The sequence below is a fragment of the Centruroides sculpturatus genome, unplaced genomic scaffold, assembly GCF_000671375.1.
Source record: "Centruroides sculpturatus isolate CEXI.00-Female unplaced genomic scaffold, Cexi_2.0 scaffold700, whole genome shotgun sequence".
Lineage (NCBI taxonomy): Eukaryota > Metazoa > Arthropoda > Arachnida > Scorpiones > Buthidae > Centruroides > Centruroides sculpturatus.
The window spans coordinates 1-15,071 of record NW_019385123.1 but is presented as its reverse complement, the minus strand read 5'-3'; the positions used below and the strand labels follow the sequence as shown (position 1 = coordinate 15,071).

Below are 15,071 nucleotides of genomic sequence, written 5' to 3'. Positions count from 1 at the left end.
GTGTCTCCTCAAAAGCAGCTTTTATGCTGTCTATGGACATTGGCAAATCAAGAATCATTCGGGTTTGTTTATACGAAGTAATATATGAAATTAGATGCAGTTTATAAGAGAATAGTAGATTATACATACGTATAACACATATTTAAAGCAATTGTTTTACCCAGTGAATAGATGTGACGTTGTTTTGTTGTGGTGTAACTAAACTGAGTTCAAAATTAACAAATAATTGATATTAAATACAAAACACTTTTTCTTTCTTTCTTTCCTCTAAGGGTATTGGCGATCGTTTTAATATGTTTAGACGGACTGCGTGGAACATTCTAAATAAAGTTGTTAATTCTTTCTTACAAGTTAGTGTTAAATGAAAAATGATCTCTCGGCCATCACACAGCAGGATGATGTAAGAATAATGGAATTTTTTATACCCAATCTGGTTTTCCTGGAATTAGAGGCTCTATTGATGACAAGCGTATGGCTATAAAGACATCAACTGAAGAAGCGGTAGCCTATTTCAATAGAAATAAGTATTACTCTGTCATCATATAAGTTTAGTTTGTAATGAAAAAAACGGTATTCAAATGATACAATTTCTCGAGAAGTCATTTCCCATATGTAAGTGAAAATTCATTCGAGTATACAAACTTATGTAATTTTGGATTATTATTAATGCTGTTCATTTCTTTACGATTTATTTAATGCTCCGAACATAACATTTCTGAAGATTCCAAATGCGTATTAGGTAAACCTCACTTTTAATCATAAACATTGAATCGAACTTAATTTTTTTCACATTAATTAACTCTGTTTATGAAAAAAGTCATCTGAAGCTATTGAACCTTACAATGAAAAAAAGATCATTGTAAACATTTTACACAACAAATAATTGAAATTTACCAATAAAAATACTTTCTGCCGTTTATTTTTCGAAAACTAATTCCATTTTTAGTACTTTGTACGGAAAGTAATTTTTTCACGAGAGCAGCCATAATGAATTAGCCCAAAGCTCGACAACGAACTAGCTAGCTGAGCTTACCAATTTCGCTAAACACGACGTCACATAGCTCTAAAGTAAACGCCAATGAGCGTGGCACTCGGACGAAAGTATACAGGCTGAGCGTGCTGATAGTAAAATTAGCTCAAAAGTAAACGCACCCTAAGTGTCTGAGAATGTATGAGATTGACGAGTTTTAAGCGGCTATCAAACTTTGCAATCCTGCGTAAAGCTACCCTATTGTCAGAATAAATGCGATAGTGTAAGTAGTGCCTTTTGTCCTTCCTAAGTCTAATGTGACTTAAACTCATATAGATAACTAAAGTTTCTTCCTGTGCTATTGAGCAGTGCGTACCTAGACAGAAGCAAGCATTGTGAAGCTCGCGGCCGAAGTCGGAGTAAACTACAAAAGCGGCACCCACGTTGTCACCCATCTTGAAACGTTTAGTGTAAATCCAAAACATGGGATGATCATCTGGATCTTCGAAGTAAACGTCAGGGGCAAGCTGATGGTAGGGATGGTAATCATAAATTGGGAAGGTATTTTTGTCGATGCTGAATTTTTTCATATCATCAATCAAGGTCAAACTGGGGGGGAATCTTACCTACTGTAATCATTTTGTCGACATCCGTCCGAGTCGCTATAATCTCGCCAGGGTAAGGTGATGAGATTTTCCTGCCAAATAATGCGTTTCATTTCTAAGTCGATAGGGGTCAATCCTGACATTACCGAAAGGGCACTAGTGGGTGCGGTCCTATAAGCCTTACAAATGCGAAGATCTGCAGTCCTTTAAACAGAACAGTTTTTTACGGTTATGGACTTTGGCGGCCACGTGGCTACAGACCTGTATGGTATAGAGGAGTGCTGGCTGAATTGCTCCTCTGTAAATAAGCTTAGTAGCGTTAGGGCCAAGGTCCCGTGTGCTCCTAGCAATACTAAGGGCATTGTCCATCTTTTTCTCTTTGTCCGTGATGTATTTGATACGGGGTGTGAAGTCTCTCATCAAGAATAACACTTAAATATTTAATTTCCGTTGTTTGCTTTATTCTGTGAGCACCTATTCAAAGAGAAAGCTTCCTGATGAGTGGCGCGTTCCTATCAACAATCATGCTTTTGCATTTGTCTGTGTCAATGGGTTGCCTATGCTTAATACTGTGAATGTTATTGAGAATGTCGTTGCATACGTCTTGTAAGCGTTCACTGTTCCTGTGTGAAGCTAGGATAATTGTGTCGTCCGCATTGCCCTGTATGCGGCACTCAGGAGGCAGGGTGTCGTTTCAGTGCAGAATAGAGTAATAGGCTATGTTCCAGAGACCAAGACCAGACCTGGTCTCTAAAACATAGCATACGTATCTGGTCTCTGGAACAAAATAACATAGTCATACCTATCATAGGTATGACTATGTTATTTTGTGTTGTATAAACACCTGCACTCCTGTCGCAAAGATAAGACTGAAGAAGTTTGTAAATATTTTTAGGGCAGTGATGAGCATGTAATGTGTGCAGGATAAAAGGCACCAGGTGTAATCAAAGGCGCCTCTAAAGTCAATAGTGATAATTGCAGTATGTTGGTTGTTTTGTTTATCCTGGTGGATGTAGTTAACGACCTGATGGATGGCAGATGGCATCTACTGTACCTTTGTTTTTAGAGAAGCAAAACTGATTCTGATGCAGGGCTGTATGTTTGCGTAGATGCCATGTGATCCTATTAATTATTAGACTGTCTAACACTTTCCCAGAGTTAGGAGAAGTCAGATCGGCCTGTATTTTTTTGTAAGTGTTAGTGCTGGTGGGTTTGGGAATCAATTTGACACTAGCCTTTTTCCACTAAGTAGGAAAAAGGCCAATGTTCAAGCAGATATTGAAAAGAATTACAAATGCTGTAGGATTGGCCTCAAATGTGTGTTTTATCATCCTAGTGGTTATGCCATCAAGACTTGTGGCTTTGTTATCAGTGAGCAAATAGATGGCATTCGAAACCTCGATGTAAGTGAAGTTGTGGTCATTGTCTGTATTAGGTGGAGTGAGTGTATTGTCCAGATGACCGCTTGTGTATTGTCATCCTGCTGTGGGTCATCCGAAGAGTAAAGGCTGGTGAGGATGTGCATGAGAGTTTCTTATGTGTTGTTGGTATAGTGACCATCAGGGAGCAGGCTAGTGGAGAGGGTTAAGAACTGACATGTTTCCTTACAAGCTAAGTAGTACCAGATCAGGTTCAGACCAGGGGTTGTGACCGCAAGTGTTGGTACAGAAGTCCTTCCAAGTATTAGTCCTTGTTTTATTTATAAGAGTTTTGTAAGCATTGTGTTCGTTCCTGTACTAGTCTCTAAGTGTGACTTTAATTTCTGGGTCCTGTTCATTCCTAAATTGCCTCCTTAATCTTCTAACAACTTTTTTCTTGTTTTCTAGCTCAGTGGTCCACTAAGAAACCTTTTGGTGTTTACAATGTTTGAGCTCTGAGGCAATAATGTAAGAGTTAGTGATTGTACTTGTAAGCCTGGTGACAAGATAGTCTAAGGTGTCCCGAGTATAGTGATTGTGGCGAGGGGTAGCAGCCCAAATGTTATTGAAGGTGTCGTGGAATAATTGCCAGTTAGTGCGAGTATAATAAAAACTATGATTATTAGTATTACTAGTGGTGTTCAGTTGAGTGAAGATATACCTATGGTCACTGGCAGAATCTATGTTGGTAGTGTAACAATAGCTGACCTTAGGGATGATGTGACTGTTTCCTAATGCTAGGTCAATCCAACTTTCCCCCATGGTACAGGAGTAGGTTGGAAGGGTGCTGGTGTTCAAGTGAGTAAGGTTGTGTTAGGCCATGGTTTCAATAACTACATTACCACTAGAGTCATCTTTTGGACTACGCCGGTCACAGACTTGGCATTGAAGTCACCTCCTATTAGGAAAGGTTTATCTTTGTATGAGTTCAGAAAGTAATGAATGACTTCTACATGATATGGCTGTCTCAATGTTAGTGGAGTCTGGAATGTGGACGGAACATATGTAAAGGTGATTGTTATTGTCTGTAACACAGACAGTGGTAATGTATTCTGTGAGGTGTTGGGAGACAAGGCAGGAGGTAATGTTTTTGTTCCTGATGATAATACCAGCCTTGATGCAATAGCCAGGGTCCTGAGCTAGATAGACATTCCAGTCATTGAACCTGACTATCAAGACAAGACAGTCAATCTTACCACAAGAATACAAGAATCTTTTTAAATAATTATTCATTTACAACATAAATTAACATTTTTCCAATCTTTCATATGTAGTGGCAAATCTATATTAATATTATAAAGAGGTAATGTTTGTAAGTATGTATGTAAGTTTATATGCAGCAGGTAATCTCCGAAACTACTCATCCGATTTCAAAAATTTTTTCACCAATAGGAACGTCAGAGTAGACATAGGCTGTATATTATTCTGTTAAACATGGGAGATGGACAGTTCTTTACGGTAAGCCTTACGGGAAAGGCTTACCATAAAGAACTCTGCTTCTATTTATACTATTTTAGATGCAGTTTTTTGCGTTTTTGATTGCGTTTTAATAGGGTATGTCAACAGAATGTACACTAAGAAGAGATTTTTCGATATTCCCCCTGCAGGAGAGAGGGACAGGATTAAGGCTTACTGTGAAGAACTTGGCTTCTATTATACTATTTTAGATGCGGGTTTTTGCGTTTTTGATTGCGTTTTAATAGGGTACGTCAACAGAATGTACACTAAAAAGAAATTTTTCGAAAAACTCCCCCCACAAGGGAAGTGTTATACATTTATAATAGATACATTTTGAGCCACAACAAGGCATGGCGGGGTCTGCTAGTATTTTATAAAGAGAAATCTTAAATAGATCTTCCTTTTATTTTTCAAGAAATATTTTATTGAAAAGATTCTTCATGAGCTGAAGATAATTCTAAAAAAAAAGAGATCATGATACTAAAAAAACATTAATTAAAAACGTCATAGTCATCCTTTCCAACAAGAAAAGGATGACTACAAAAAAAAGCTAACAGATATTCTGGCTGCATAATTGTCAATCCCCTCAAAGTAGTCATCCTTTCCAACAAGAAAAGGATGACTACGACATTCATTTTTAATGGAAATTTAGTGAAATGTTCATTTTGTTTTGTTTCGTTTTGAATTATAATTTTGTTTTGTAGGAAGAGCATGAATTATTTCAACTTTTCAAAAAATTTGTGTTCCAGACTAAAGAAGTGAAGTCCAAATATATTCTTAGACTTGTTTGGGTATTTTTGTTTCCATTATTGTATAACTTAGCAACAACAATTAATGGTGAAATGTCATAATTTTCCTTAAAATCATATATAAACTCAAAATTTACATTTTTTTTTAAACAAAGAAGATTTTAACACAGAAATACAGAATAGTGTTGGAGAGGCTCCATATGCATTGATTTTAACTAACTACACTCATTCAAGATAAAGTTATCTGTTGCAATTCTACAGATATTTTACTAAAACAAATTAATTTTAAATTATCATATGCGTTCATTGTTTATTGGTTTATATTATGTATTAGAATTAGATTATCTAAAACAATATAGGCAAGCTATGGCAGTTCTTAAAAAATGTACTCTTAAACATAATTATTATAAGCTCAATCAGAGAGCTTCAAAACTGTTTAAATAAATTACAAAATGAAGTTATACACTGGTGTACTCTTTGTATTATTTTGGTTTATAAGTTGTGTGTACAATATATATTTTTTTGTGAAAACTAATTGGAATATTCAATTTATTTATTCTTCTAACACAATAAAGTGCTATAAATTAAGACACTTGGCGGGTTTTCTCATCTTTATTTAGTTGATCCTTTTTATATGCGCTGTTCTGGTGTAGTTCTACCTTCATCTTCTTTAAATTTGATGATGTCCGCCGTTTCAATATTCTAAATTCTTATTTTGATGATATGAAACCGTGCTTTACAATTTGTTTATTCTTCTAACACAATAAAGTGCTATAAATTAAGACACTTGGCGGGTTTTCTCATCTTTATTTAGTTGATCCTTTTTATATGCGCTGTTTAAACAAATTGTAAAGCACGGTTTCATATCATCAAAATAAGAATTTAGAATATTGAAACGGCGGACATCATCAAATTTAAAGAAGATGAAGGTAGAACTACACCAGAACAGCGCATATAAAAAGGATCAACTAAATAAAGATGAGAAAACCCACCAAGTGTCTAATTTATAGCATTTTATTGTGTTAGAAGAATAAACAAATTGTAAAGCATGGTTTCATATCATCAAAATGGAATATTCAAATCATCATTTTCCAAAATCTAAACTTCAAACATAACTTTTGTAACAAAACATGTTACAATGCAGTTTACTTATATAGACTTTAAAAGTTTCATAATCGATAAATAAATGTTTGCATTGTAAAACATTGTATGTTTATTTTATATTTAACGTTGACACTGTTCACAATGAAACGTGAAATTTCAGTTCTATCATTTTTAAAATTTTGTATATTAAAAAATAACAATAAATTTAGATTATTTATTTACATTGAAAATCGTTAAATGGGAAATTTAGGAAGATAATTTAAACTGACATAGAGTATATATGCAAGTTATTTTACATTATAATTGGAACAATACCACCTATATACAAAATTTTATGGATTTACTTCATAAATTTAGTTAAGAGCACTTTTTGTGTAATTATAAAATTAATATTGTGTACTGAAAGTTACAAAAGTGTGGTTATTCTGTTCTTAATAAGAACACTTCTAGTTCTTATTAAGGAGGATTTGCATATTAAGGATTCTAGTTCTCATTTTGAGGATTTGCAGTACTCTATTTTTATAATAGTTTTTCATTCTTTATTAACCAAATAAATTTCATACCTCTAAGATGCTATAATCTTGTACTCCTGCAGCAAACATCAAATTTCCAGTCGATTGTTTGGTTCTTATTCGTAATACTACACTAAGGTGACGATCGATCGATGCTGCCAAAATGTAGCATGCGTAACTCTTGCCTCCAAATGAAATTGGTTTCTTTTCTGTAAAAATATTCAATTGACATCTATAGATTATATCGTCAAGAAAATTGTACGAAATTTTATGCACTGACTGTAAAATTACATTTTTTAATTGTACAAATATAAAGTTTTTTCATAAACCAGCTAACCACTACAATAAGTCACACAACCGATGGGAAAAGACAACTGTATCAGACTTTGTCTTTGTTTTCCTTACTGGTGAGAGATTAGTGTTTACAAGGCAAGCCTCACATTAGAGACGTGCATTCTATGGATACATTAGAAATATTTACACAGAACTTTCGGAAAACAACAGATCTGCATGAATCAAGTATCGACGACTCTAGGAATCATGAAGGGATGGGGTGTGTAGCAGATGTTCCAAGAACTGGTTGTGCAACAGATACGACAGAGGAAAAGCTAACAGATATTCTGGCTGCATAATTGTCAGTCTCCTCAAAGTAATTTATATGTGAATTCTGTGCACATGGCCATTTGGAAAAAGCAAACGTTTCCCTACAAGATATGTGGGTGCAACAATTGAAGCCAATCAATCTCATCCATTGTACTTGGTATTGCCAATGGTGACTCCGTGAATGGCTAAAATTTTCAGCATATCATGTAATGGAGTGTAATTTACCAAAAGTTGTGTGATGTATTGAACAAACTCTAGTACAATACAAACTAAAATTATGAAAATATGTACAGTACATACATATTTTCATATACATACACTATTATAATCTAATAATCTTACAAAACCATCTTTCAATATTAATAAGATATTAATAATCGATAACCAAAGTATTCAAAAATACTTTGTAGGACTGGTTTATTTGTACGTATGCAGACAGTAACATAATGGTAAACAGCCCACATTCATGTGATTGGTTTGGTTTATTTGTATACGGCAACGCAACATAACCATCTGCCGAAAGAGTTTGCTTGTCAGGAAAATTTTCTAAGGGAAACTGGCCCCTATTTAGGTGTTACAACTGTGAAGTAAACCCAGAAAATTCCACATGGACAGCCCATTGGTCAGACATGAACCTGTAATCAACTAGGCCACTGATAAATAATGCAAACGACAGAAACAAAACTCATTTATCCAAATGGGAAGCAACAGTGTGGAAACAGACTAATTGAAAATTCGCTTACATGTTGTGGCATTACTACAGTGAATTGTTAAAATATAAATAAGCTCACAAGCACTTTTGGTAACATACAGTTACCATCTTCAGGTGAAAATAAATACAACAGTTTTAGATTAATAACGCTAAACACAGTGAGTTTTAAACTATTAAATAAACAACAGTTTTCTATTTCGATATTTTAACAATTCACTGTGGTAACATCACAACACATAAGTGATTTATGATATTAATAAAGTCAGCATGAAGTGATTATTATTAAATTGAAAATGCATCTACATGTTTTGATTTCCATTTTCCAGCAATCTGGCATGCTTTTTCCCTATGTCTTACTGGATCAACTAGGTCATGTAATACAGTATTACGTGCAGGACCACTAATTACAGGGTTAATGAAAGTGGGATGGTAAACACATGTAATTACTGAATAAACTAAAAATGTAGCACAACATATTACTATATTGTGTTAGTTGAAAGCCATGCTTGCTATATGTACTGTTTACGTACAATTACTGTAAGAATAAGTGGAAAAACTGAATGTTTTTGCTTCTGACTTGCAGAATGTTTTACATATGTTTAAATAGCCTCCAATATCTTCAGTAAAGATTAGCAGACAACTTTTGTTTCTTGTACATAATACTTTAGAAGCTTCAATAATGAGTCTAACCTATAATTGATGGAAAACACCAGAGTAGACTGTGGTAGAGAGATCATCAATATACTGTTTACCAACCAATCTGCAGCTCTAAGGGTGAGATGGTGATTTAGCAGAAAATCATATTTTATTTTTTCAAATCTGTTTTTCGTAATACACTATTATTTTGCTCATTATTGTGTTGTTTGGTATGATAAGAAAACAACATTTTAGTCAATTTTTAAAATAAAATTTATTTTCACAATCATAGCTTCCAGAATTTTTTCACCATCTAACCCTCATTTACCCTATACCTCTCGTACTTGTAAAATATTATGGACTGCTTGAACTTAAATTAAGCAAATTTAGTTTGACTTTTTGATACCATTGGGAGAACAGAGAGGCTAAGGTGGCAACCTATTGCTCTGAACAACTTGAAATAGCAATGGACAAATCTAAAAACTCCAGATATTTTCCACAGCCAATCCGTTCTGGATATGCCAAGCTCCAGCCATCACCGCCCCATTGTGGGCTTGGTTCAACCCATAATGGGCTTTCTAAAAAAGCCTTCTTAAACAAGGGGTACCCAGAAGGTTCTAATCACCAATTTTGACAAAATTTTGTGCATGTGTAGTATTTAATAGTACAGTAAGACCCTACATAACACGGGGGTGCATTCCTAGACAACAAAGCGCTAAGCAAAACAGCATTAAACGATCTCATTTTAACATAGAGTAAATAGGAATAGGGAAACACGTGACCAAAAATAAACAGATTTTACTTTAAGTTATTTTTATATTAATTTGTATAATAATATATAGTAAATAACACACAAACATATGCACACAGAAATGTAAAGTTCATTTTTTGTGATGAAGGTCCTGACTTTTCTGAAATTCTTGTTCTTTTGCAATAGTTGTAAAGTTTCATTTGTTGCTTTTTTCTTTCCTTAAGCAAATGTCAGTAGCGGAAGATTGCATCCAAAATACCTCATTTTGTTTTTGAACTCCTTTCAAAATCTGGATCATTCACTACAATTTGATCGAAGATATCGGTTATCGTTACTAAAATTTGCACTAAGGAAATCTGTAGAGAAATTTTTGGGTTCTTCGTTTTCAGAATTTCTATTTTCCAGTTCCACACAAATTCCATGTTCTGCCAGTTCTCGAAGGTTGTCGTTGGTAAGGCTCTCATCAGAAACCTGCTGTAACTCCTGAATATCCTGTTTGTCTATGTCTCCTAGTCCTGCTGTATCAATTAGGTTGAGTTTGCTCAACCTAACAATACAGCAATAGGCTCTTCTCATTGAGAATTCTTGGATACCTTCAGCGATAACTTCTCTTCCACACTTTGTTCGTGCATTTATCAGTTAATTCTTGCCAAGCAAAGTCAATATTTCCTATGGCATCCATGATGTTATATTTTTTCCAAAATTGCACCAAATAAACATAGATTTAAAAAAAGTACACCTTTTTGCACCTTTTGCTGATTGGTTTGTGTTCACAAATAATCGTATTATATACGAATCAATGAAATGCTGTGACAATTTAAATTGGCATAATGAGCAGACCGCATTATATTGAATCAGCATTAAGCAGGGTCTTACTGTATTTAAACTCTACCAATGCCGCAGAATCCATTAGTCAGGCAAAATCAAGAAAGTTACAATTAAATTTTTTCTAGAACTATTAATACCTATGCAGAAGTACCATTTACATCTTCATGGTGTGGTGTGATTAGTTAATTAAGGAATTGCTTGAAAAGTGTTAATATGCAGGTTTGTTTATTTTACATTTATAATTTAATCTTATTGTTATTAGATTTGTTATCTACAATTTTTATACTAATTTTAATTATTGAATTTAACAAGAACTTATACTGGAATGAATAATTTAAAATAAAAATAAACCGTTAAATATCCAGCAATAAAAATGTTTAATAAAAACGTTTTCAACCGTTTTAAATGGCCATCTTGAAAAAGAACACTAAAAAGAACGCATGAAATACGAATTAAATAGAAACCGAAGTGCGCATGCGCAACTTATCGGACTTGCGTCGTCTGAAAGGCGGCTTTATTATTTTTATGTTACTTGCAAGTTATTTATAGACTTTCAGACGACGCAAGTCCATTAAGTTGTGCATGCGCACTTTGGTTTCTATTTAATTCGTATTTCATGCGTTCTTTTTAGTGTTCTTTTTCAACTGAAGATGGCCGTTTAAAACAGTTGAAAACGTTTTTATTAAACATTTTTATTGCTGGATATTTAAAGGTTTATTTTTATTTTAAATTATTGAATTTTAAATTTATTATTCTTTACAGAATATCAGGGAATTCAAAAATTATTTTTCAAAAAGTTTTCAACATAAACAAGTAAAATGGCAAAACCATATTTGGGACAAGACTATGTCTTGGAGACAAAATCACTTTGATGCTCAAGGAAGATCTCGTTCTCATTCTCCTATCTTCTTTGATATTGCTGCTTTTGGGCACGATCATTCAAAGTTCGCCAGCCACAACCACAAGATCATTCACGATGCATCTTCGATGAAATTAACCTATTTAATTTCAAAACTTCTCTCCGTTGCGTGTTGACCCAGGTTGAATTTTTGTTGATGTGTAACGAAAATTTCCTGTTTTTGAAAGAAATAATTGTGGCTATTGTATCATCCGAAATTATTTTTTTATTTTGCACAAACAATATACAGTTTAACCCGATTATAATGTCATTGAATGTAACGACAACCCTAATATAACGTCAAATTTTTATTGGTCCTATGATTTTACTATACTAGATAATGTTAAAAAAACCCCACTTGTAATGACATAAAACCATTTTAACGTCATATTTGAAGCACTCACAAATTTACAAAATTAGATTACAAATTTTATTTAACATAAAAAAAACTACGTATTCAGTCCTAAAGTCAGAGTTCACTTCTTAGAATGACTGTGGGTGGTACTCTCCCCTACTTGAATTCGGTGGGGTGATGTGGCTGTTTTGCCTGTTTGTAAAAGAGGGTCGCCATTTTGTATTTTATTTTGACTCAATTTTCGGTCCCCTGACTACTTATGAGTCTGGATTTTTTAATGCGCACATGATTTGGGCACCGAATACTCTGTGCCAAATATCAACTCTCGACATGTACTCCTTCATACCTCTATACTGATAAGTACATCAGGCAGTACGATTTTATAAACAAGATATAGTCTTGTCTAAAATATACATGCAATAAATACTTACAATTACTGTATCACAAGAATATGACAAATTTTGAATGGTATTTATCATAAAAACAATTAAAACATAATGGCTCGGTGTACCATGCACAAATAATCATTGCTACTTCATTCGCACAATCTTTACATTTTGTTTTAATAACAGAGGGTGGAAAACAAACTTCATTAATGTTTTTGAAAATATTTCTTTCATGTATTATTTGAGATGCAAACCATGCATATTTTAACATGTCACAAAAAACTGGCATTATCAACTGGTTGTGAATTAGAGAATGTATTTTAATAGCATCGTCACAATTGGCTATTTCTTTATTGGTTTTAAGGAGATAGCTACAGTGCACGGTGCTTATTGATGCTATAGAAATATCTGTATTTCACAAGCCAAATACAATATAAGAAAAACATCATCTATAAAAATCTGTCTGGCATCCTTAATGATTTTATTTATACTGTGTCGTCCTTGTATATATTGTCAGTCTCTGTTGTCGTCTTATAAAAAAAATTGTTTTCTTTTGCTTCTGTTTTATCTTTTAGTGTATATATATATACACTAAAAGATAAAACAGAAGCAAAATATTGTCTACCGTCAATGTTAGTATTGTAAATAATCATCTCCATTACTGTACGTGCAGTTTTATTTATAATTTAAAAAAAAGAAAAAAGGGAGAAATATTTTTTTTTTGTGTTTTGGGCGTCTTTTTGTATGGCAGCACTGTGTCGGTGGTGAGGGTGATATATGGTGTGCAGGACTGGAAACCAGGTCGTCTCTTAACCTTGGACCTCACGATCGTCCATACCTTAACTCCGATATACTGGCCTCATACTGACCTTCCACTTCGCCAACATATCAAAATCTTGGAGCATTTTGTTCACCGCATCAACTGCTTTGCCTAATTTCTAAGCAGAGTGATTCGGAGAAAAAGCCAACAAGCTAGAGTCTACATATTAATAAGATAAGAAAGAAATAAAGAAAGAAAAAACTCGGCATTTTGGTTCCTGGTGTTGAACTTATGGGAGTGTGTCGTCCCCAGGTAGTTGTGTATGGTGAATGTTTCTCTTTGTTCGTTGTGGTGGAGATTTGTGATTTTGCATTTTTGCGGGAAATCGAACATATTTTTAGACTCGTGTAAAAATTCTCTAATTAGTCAGGAAACAGGGGACCTAATTCTTGCATTCTGTGAAAATGGGTAAGATTGGCTATAATGTAATNAGCTATAATGTAATTATCTTAATCTTCACTATCGTTACTTTTTGCCCAGCGAAGCGGGTCCTTGCAGCTAGATTCTAGATTACTTAGAAAAACAGTCTTTTATATATATATATATAAAAAAACTATATTACATACAAATGTAACCCTAGCGGGTAAAAACTCAGCGAAGCGGGTCCTTGCAGCTAGTAAAATAATAAATATTGAAGAATGATAATGCAAAAACAAACTTGCACAATTTCATGAAATTTGAGTTTTACAAATTATAAAATCAAGTACATTGGTACATTGAAAATTAAGAAGTTTATGTCAGACAAGTAGTGCAATCACTTCTAACTTCTACCTTCCTATGGCATGTTTGAAAATTGTAACCGGTGTTACTGGTAAGTGCCAGTACTTACCAATTAACGAGATGATTATATCTGTTGCATCTTTAATAGCTATTCTTTCTACTCATATTTGCTTGTTGGAAAGTATAGTTCCTATTGAATAATATTTTAAAATTTAAATGTTACCTTCATAGCAGCTTGATTCTTCACACAATATTTCTTTTTCCCAATCGCATAAAGGACCACTTTTTTCTGGAGGACAATCACAGCTGTAACCCAGAGGAGAAGAATCCGGTACACACATTCTATGTACTGGACACGGTTTACGAGCACATTCATTAATAGCTACATCACACTGTAAACCTGCAAAATTCGAATATCATTAATAAATTAGTTTTCATAATAATAATTAGTACAATGCAATAATTACAATTTTAATTGTATAAAAAGTAAATTGTAAATTTTTTCTCCAGCTAAGTTATACGAGTAATCGTTTTTGGAATTCTTAATTACTACAAGGCTTTAAGCAGATATTAAATAGAAAATATAAAATTAAACCAGTTAAATCAATATGCCTAAATAACAAAATGTCTTCTTATTTATTTTTTGTAGGTGAAGATGTATAAAAAAAAATAAGTTTCTTATTAAATGTAACCGACATCTCGGTATTCCAAAAGCACGAACCAAATGCTCATTATTTTGACGATGGCATTTTTGATCCAGACAGATTACTACATTAATAATTAATGAAACGATTAAATCCGTTGCATCTTTAATAGCTATTCTTTCTACTGAATGCTCATTTATTTTGGAGAGCTAAAATATACCCAGTTTGTAAAGAAAATGATACATTGGCTATTAATGTACAAGGTCTGTTCAAAAAGTATCGGACCTTTGGTCGGCAAAAATAAATTTTTTGATTTTGAGGTACGAAACCCTAATCCCCTTCAAAGTAGTCTCCTTGGTAATGTATACACTTCTCCCAGCGTTCCTGCCATTGCTGGAAACACTGCTGGAACGCATTCTCTGGAATGGCCATCAGCTGGTCCGTCGGATTTCGCACGATGTCTTCTCTAGACTAAATTCGGGTTCCTTTTAGTGGCATTTTCAGCTTGGGAAATAGCCAAAGGTCACACGAAGCCATGTGGGGAGAGTACGGAGCGTGACGAACCACAGGAGTATTGTGTTTGGTGACGAAAGCCCGAATCAGATGCGCAGAATGGGCGGATGCGTTATCACAATGGAGCTGCCAAGTTTTGATCGACCACAGATCCGGTCGTTTGCATCGCACAGCATCACAAAGATGACGAAGGACCTCCTGGTAGTACTCCTTTGCGATGGTTTGGCCTTGTGGTGTGTACTCACGACACGCCACCCCACGAGAGTTGAAAAAACTGTCAACATGACCTTTTGATATTGCTGTGGACCTGTCGCTCCTTTTTTGGCCTCGAGGATCGTCCCCGAAAGCCTGCTGAATCTTGCGAATGGTTTACGCTCGGGTATCGCCAA

At 34.2% G+C, this 15,071-nt stretch overlaps 1 protein-coding gene across 3 annotated transcripts in view; it reads right to left on the bottom strand.

Annotated features, from left to right (window-relative positions):
* LOC111635082 (fat-like cadherin-related tumor suppressor homolog) overlaps positions 1–13,938 on the bottom strand; it is a 33,319-nt gene extending 19,381 nt beyond the window's left edge. For all 3 annotated transcript variants that reach the window (XM_023379938.1, XM_023379939.1, XM_023379940.1), the window contains exons 1-2: positions 13,749–13,938; positions 6,868–7,025 (exon numbers count right to left, since the gene is read on the bottom strand). In XM_023379938.1, coding sequence (XP_023235706.1) covers positions 6,868–7,025; positions 13,749–13,866 — 276 coding nt within the window. In that variant the 5' untranslated portion in view covers positions 13,867–13,938. The remainder of the gene's footprint in view (positions 1–6,867; positions 7,026–13,748) is intronic.
* Positions 13,939–15,071: the final 1,133 nt, after the last annotated feature.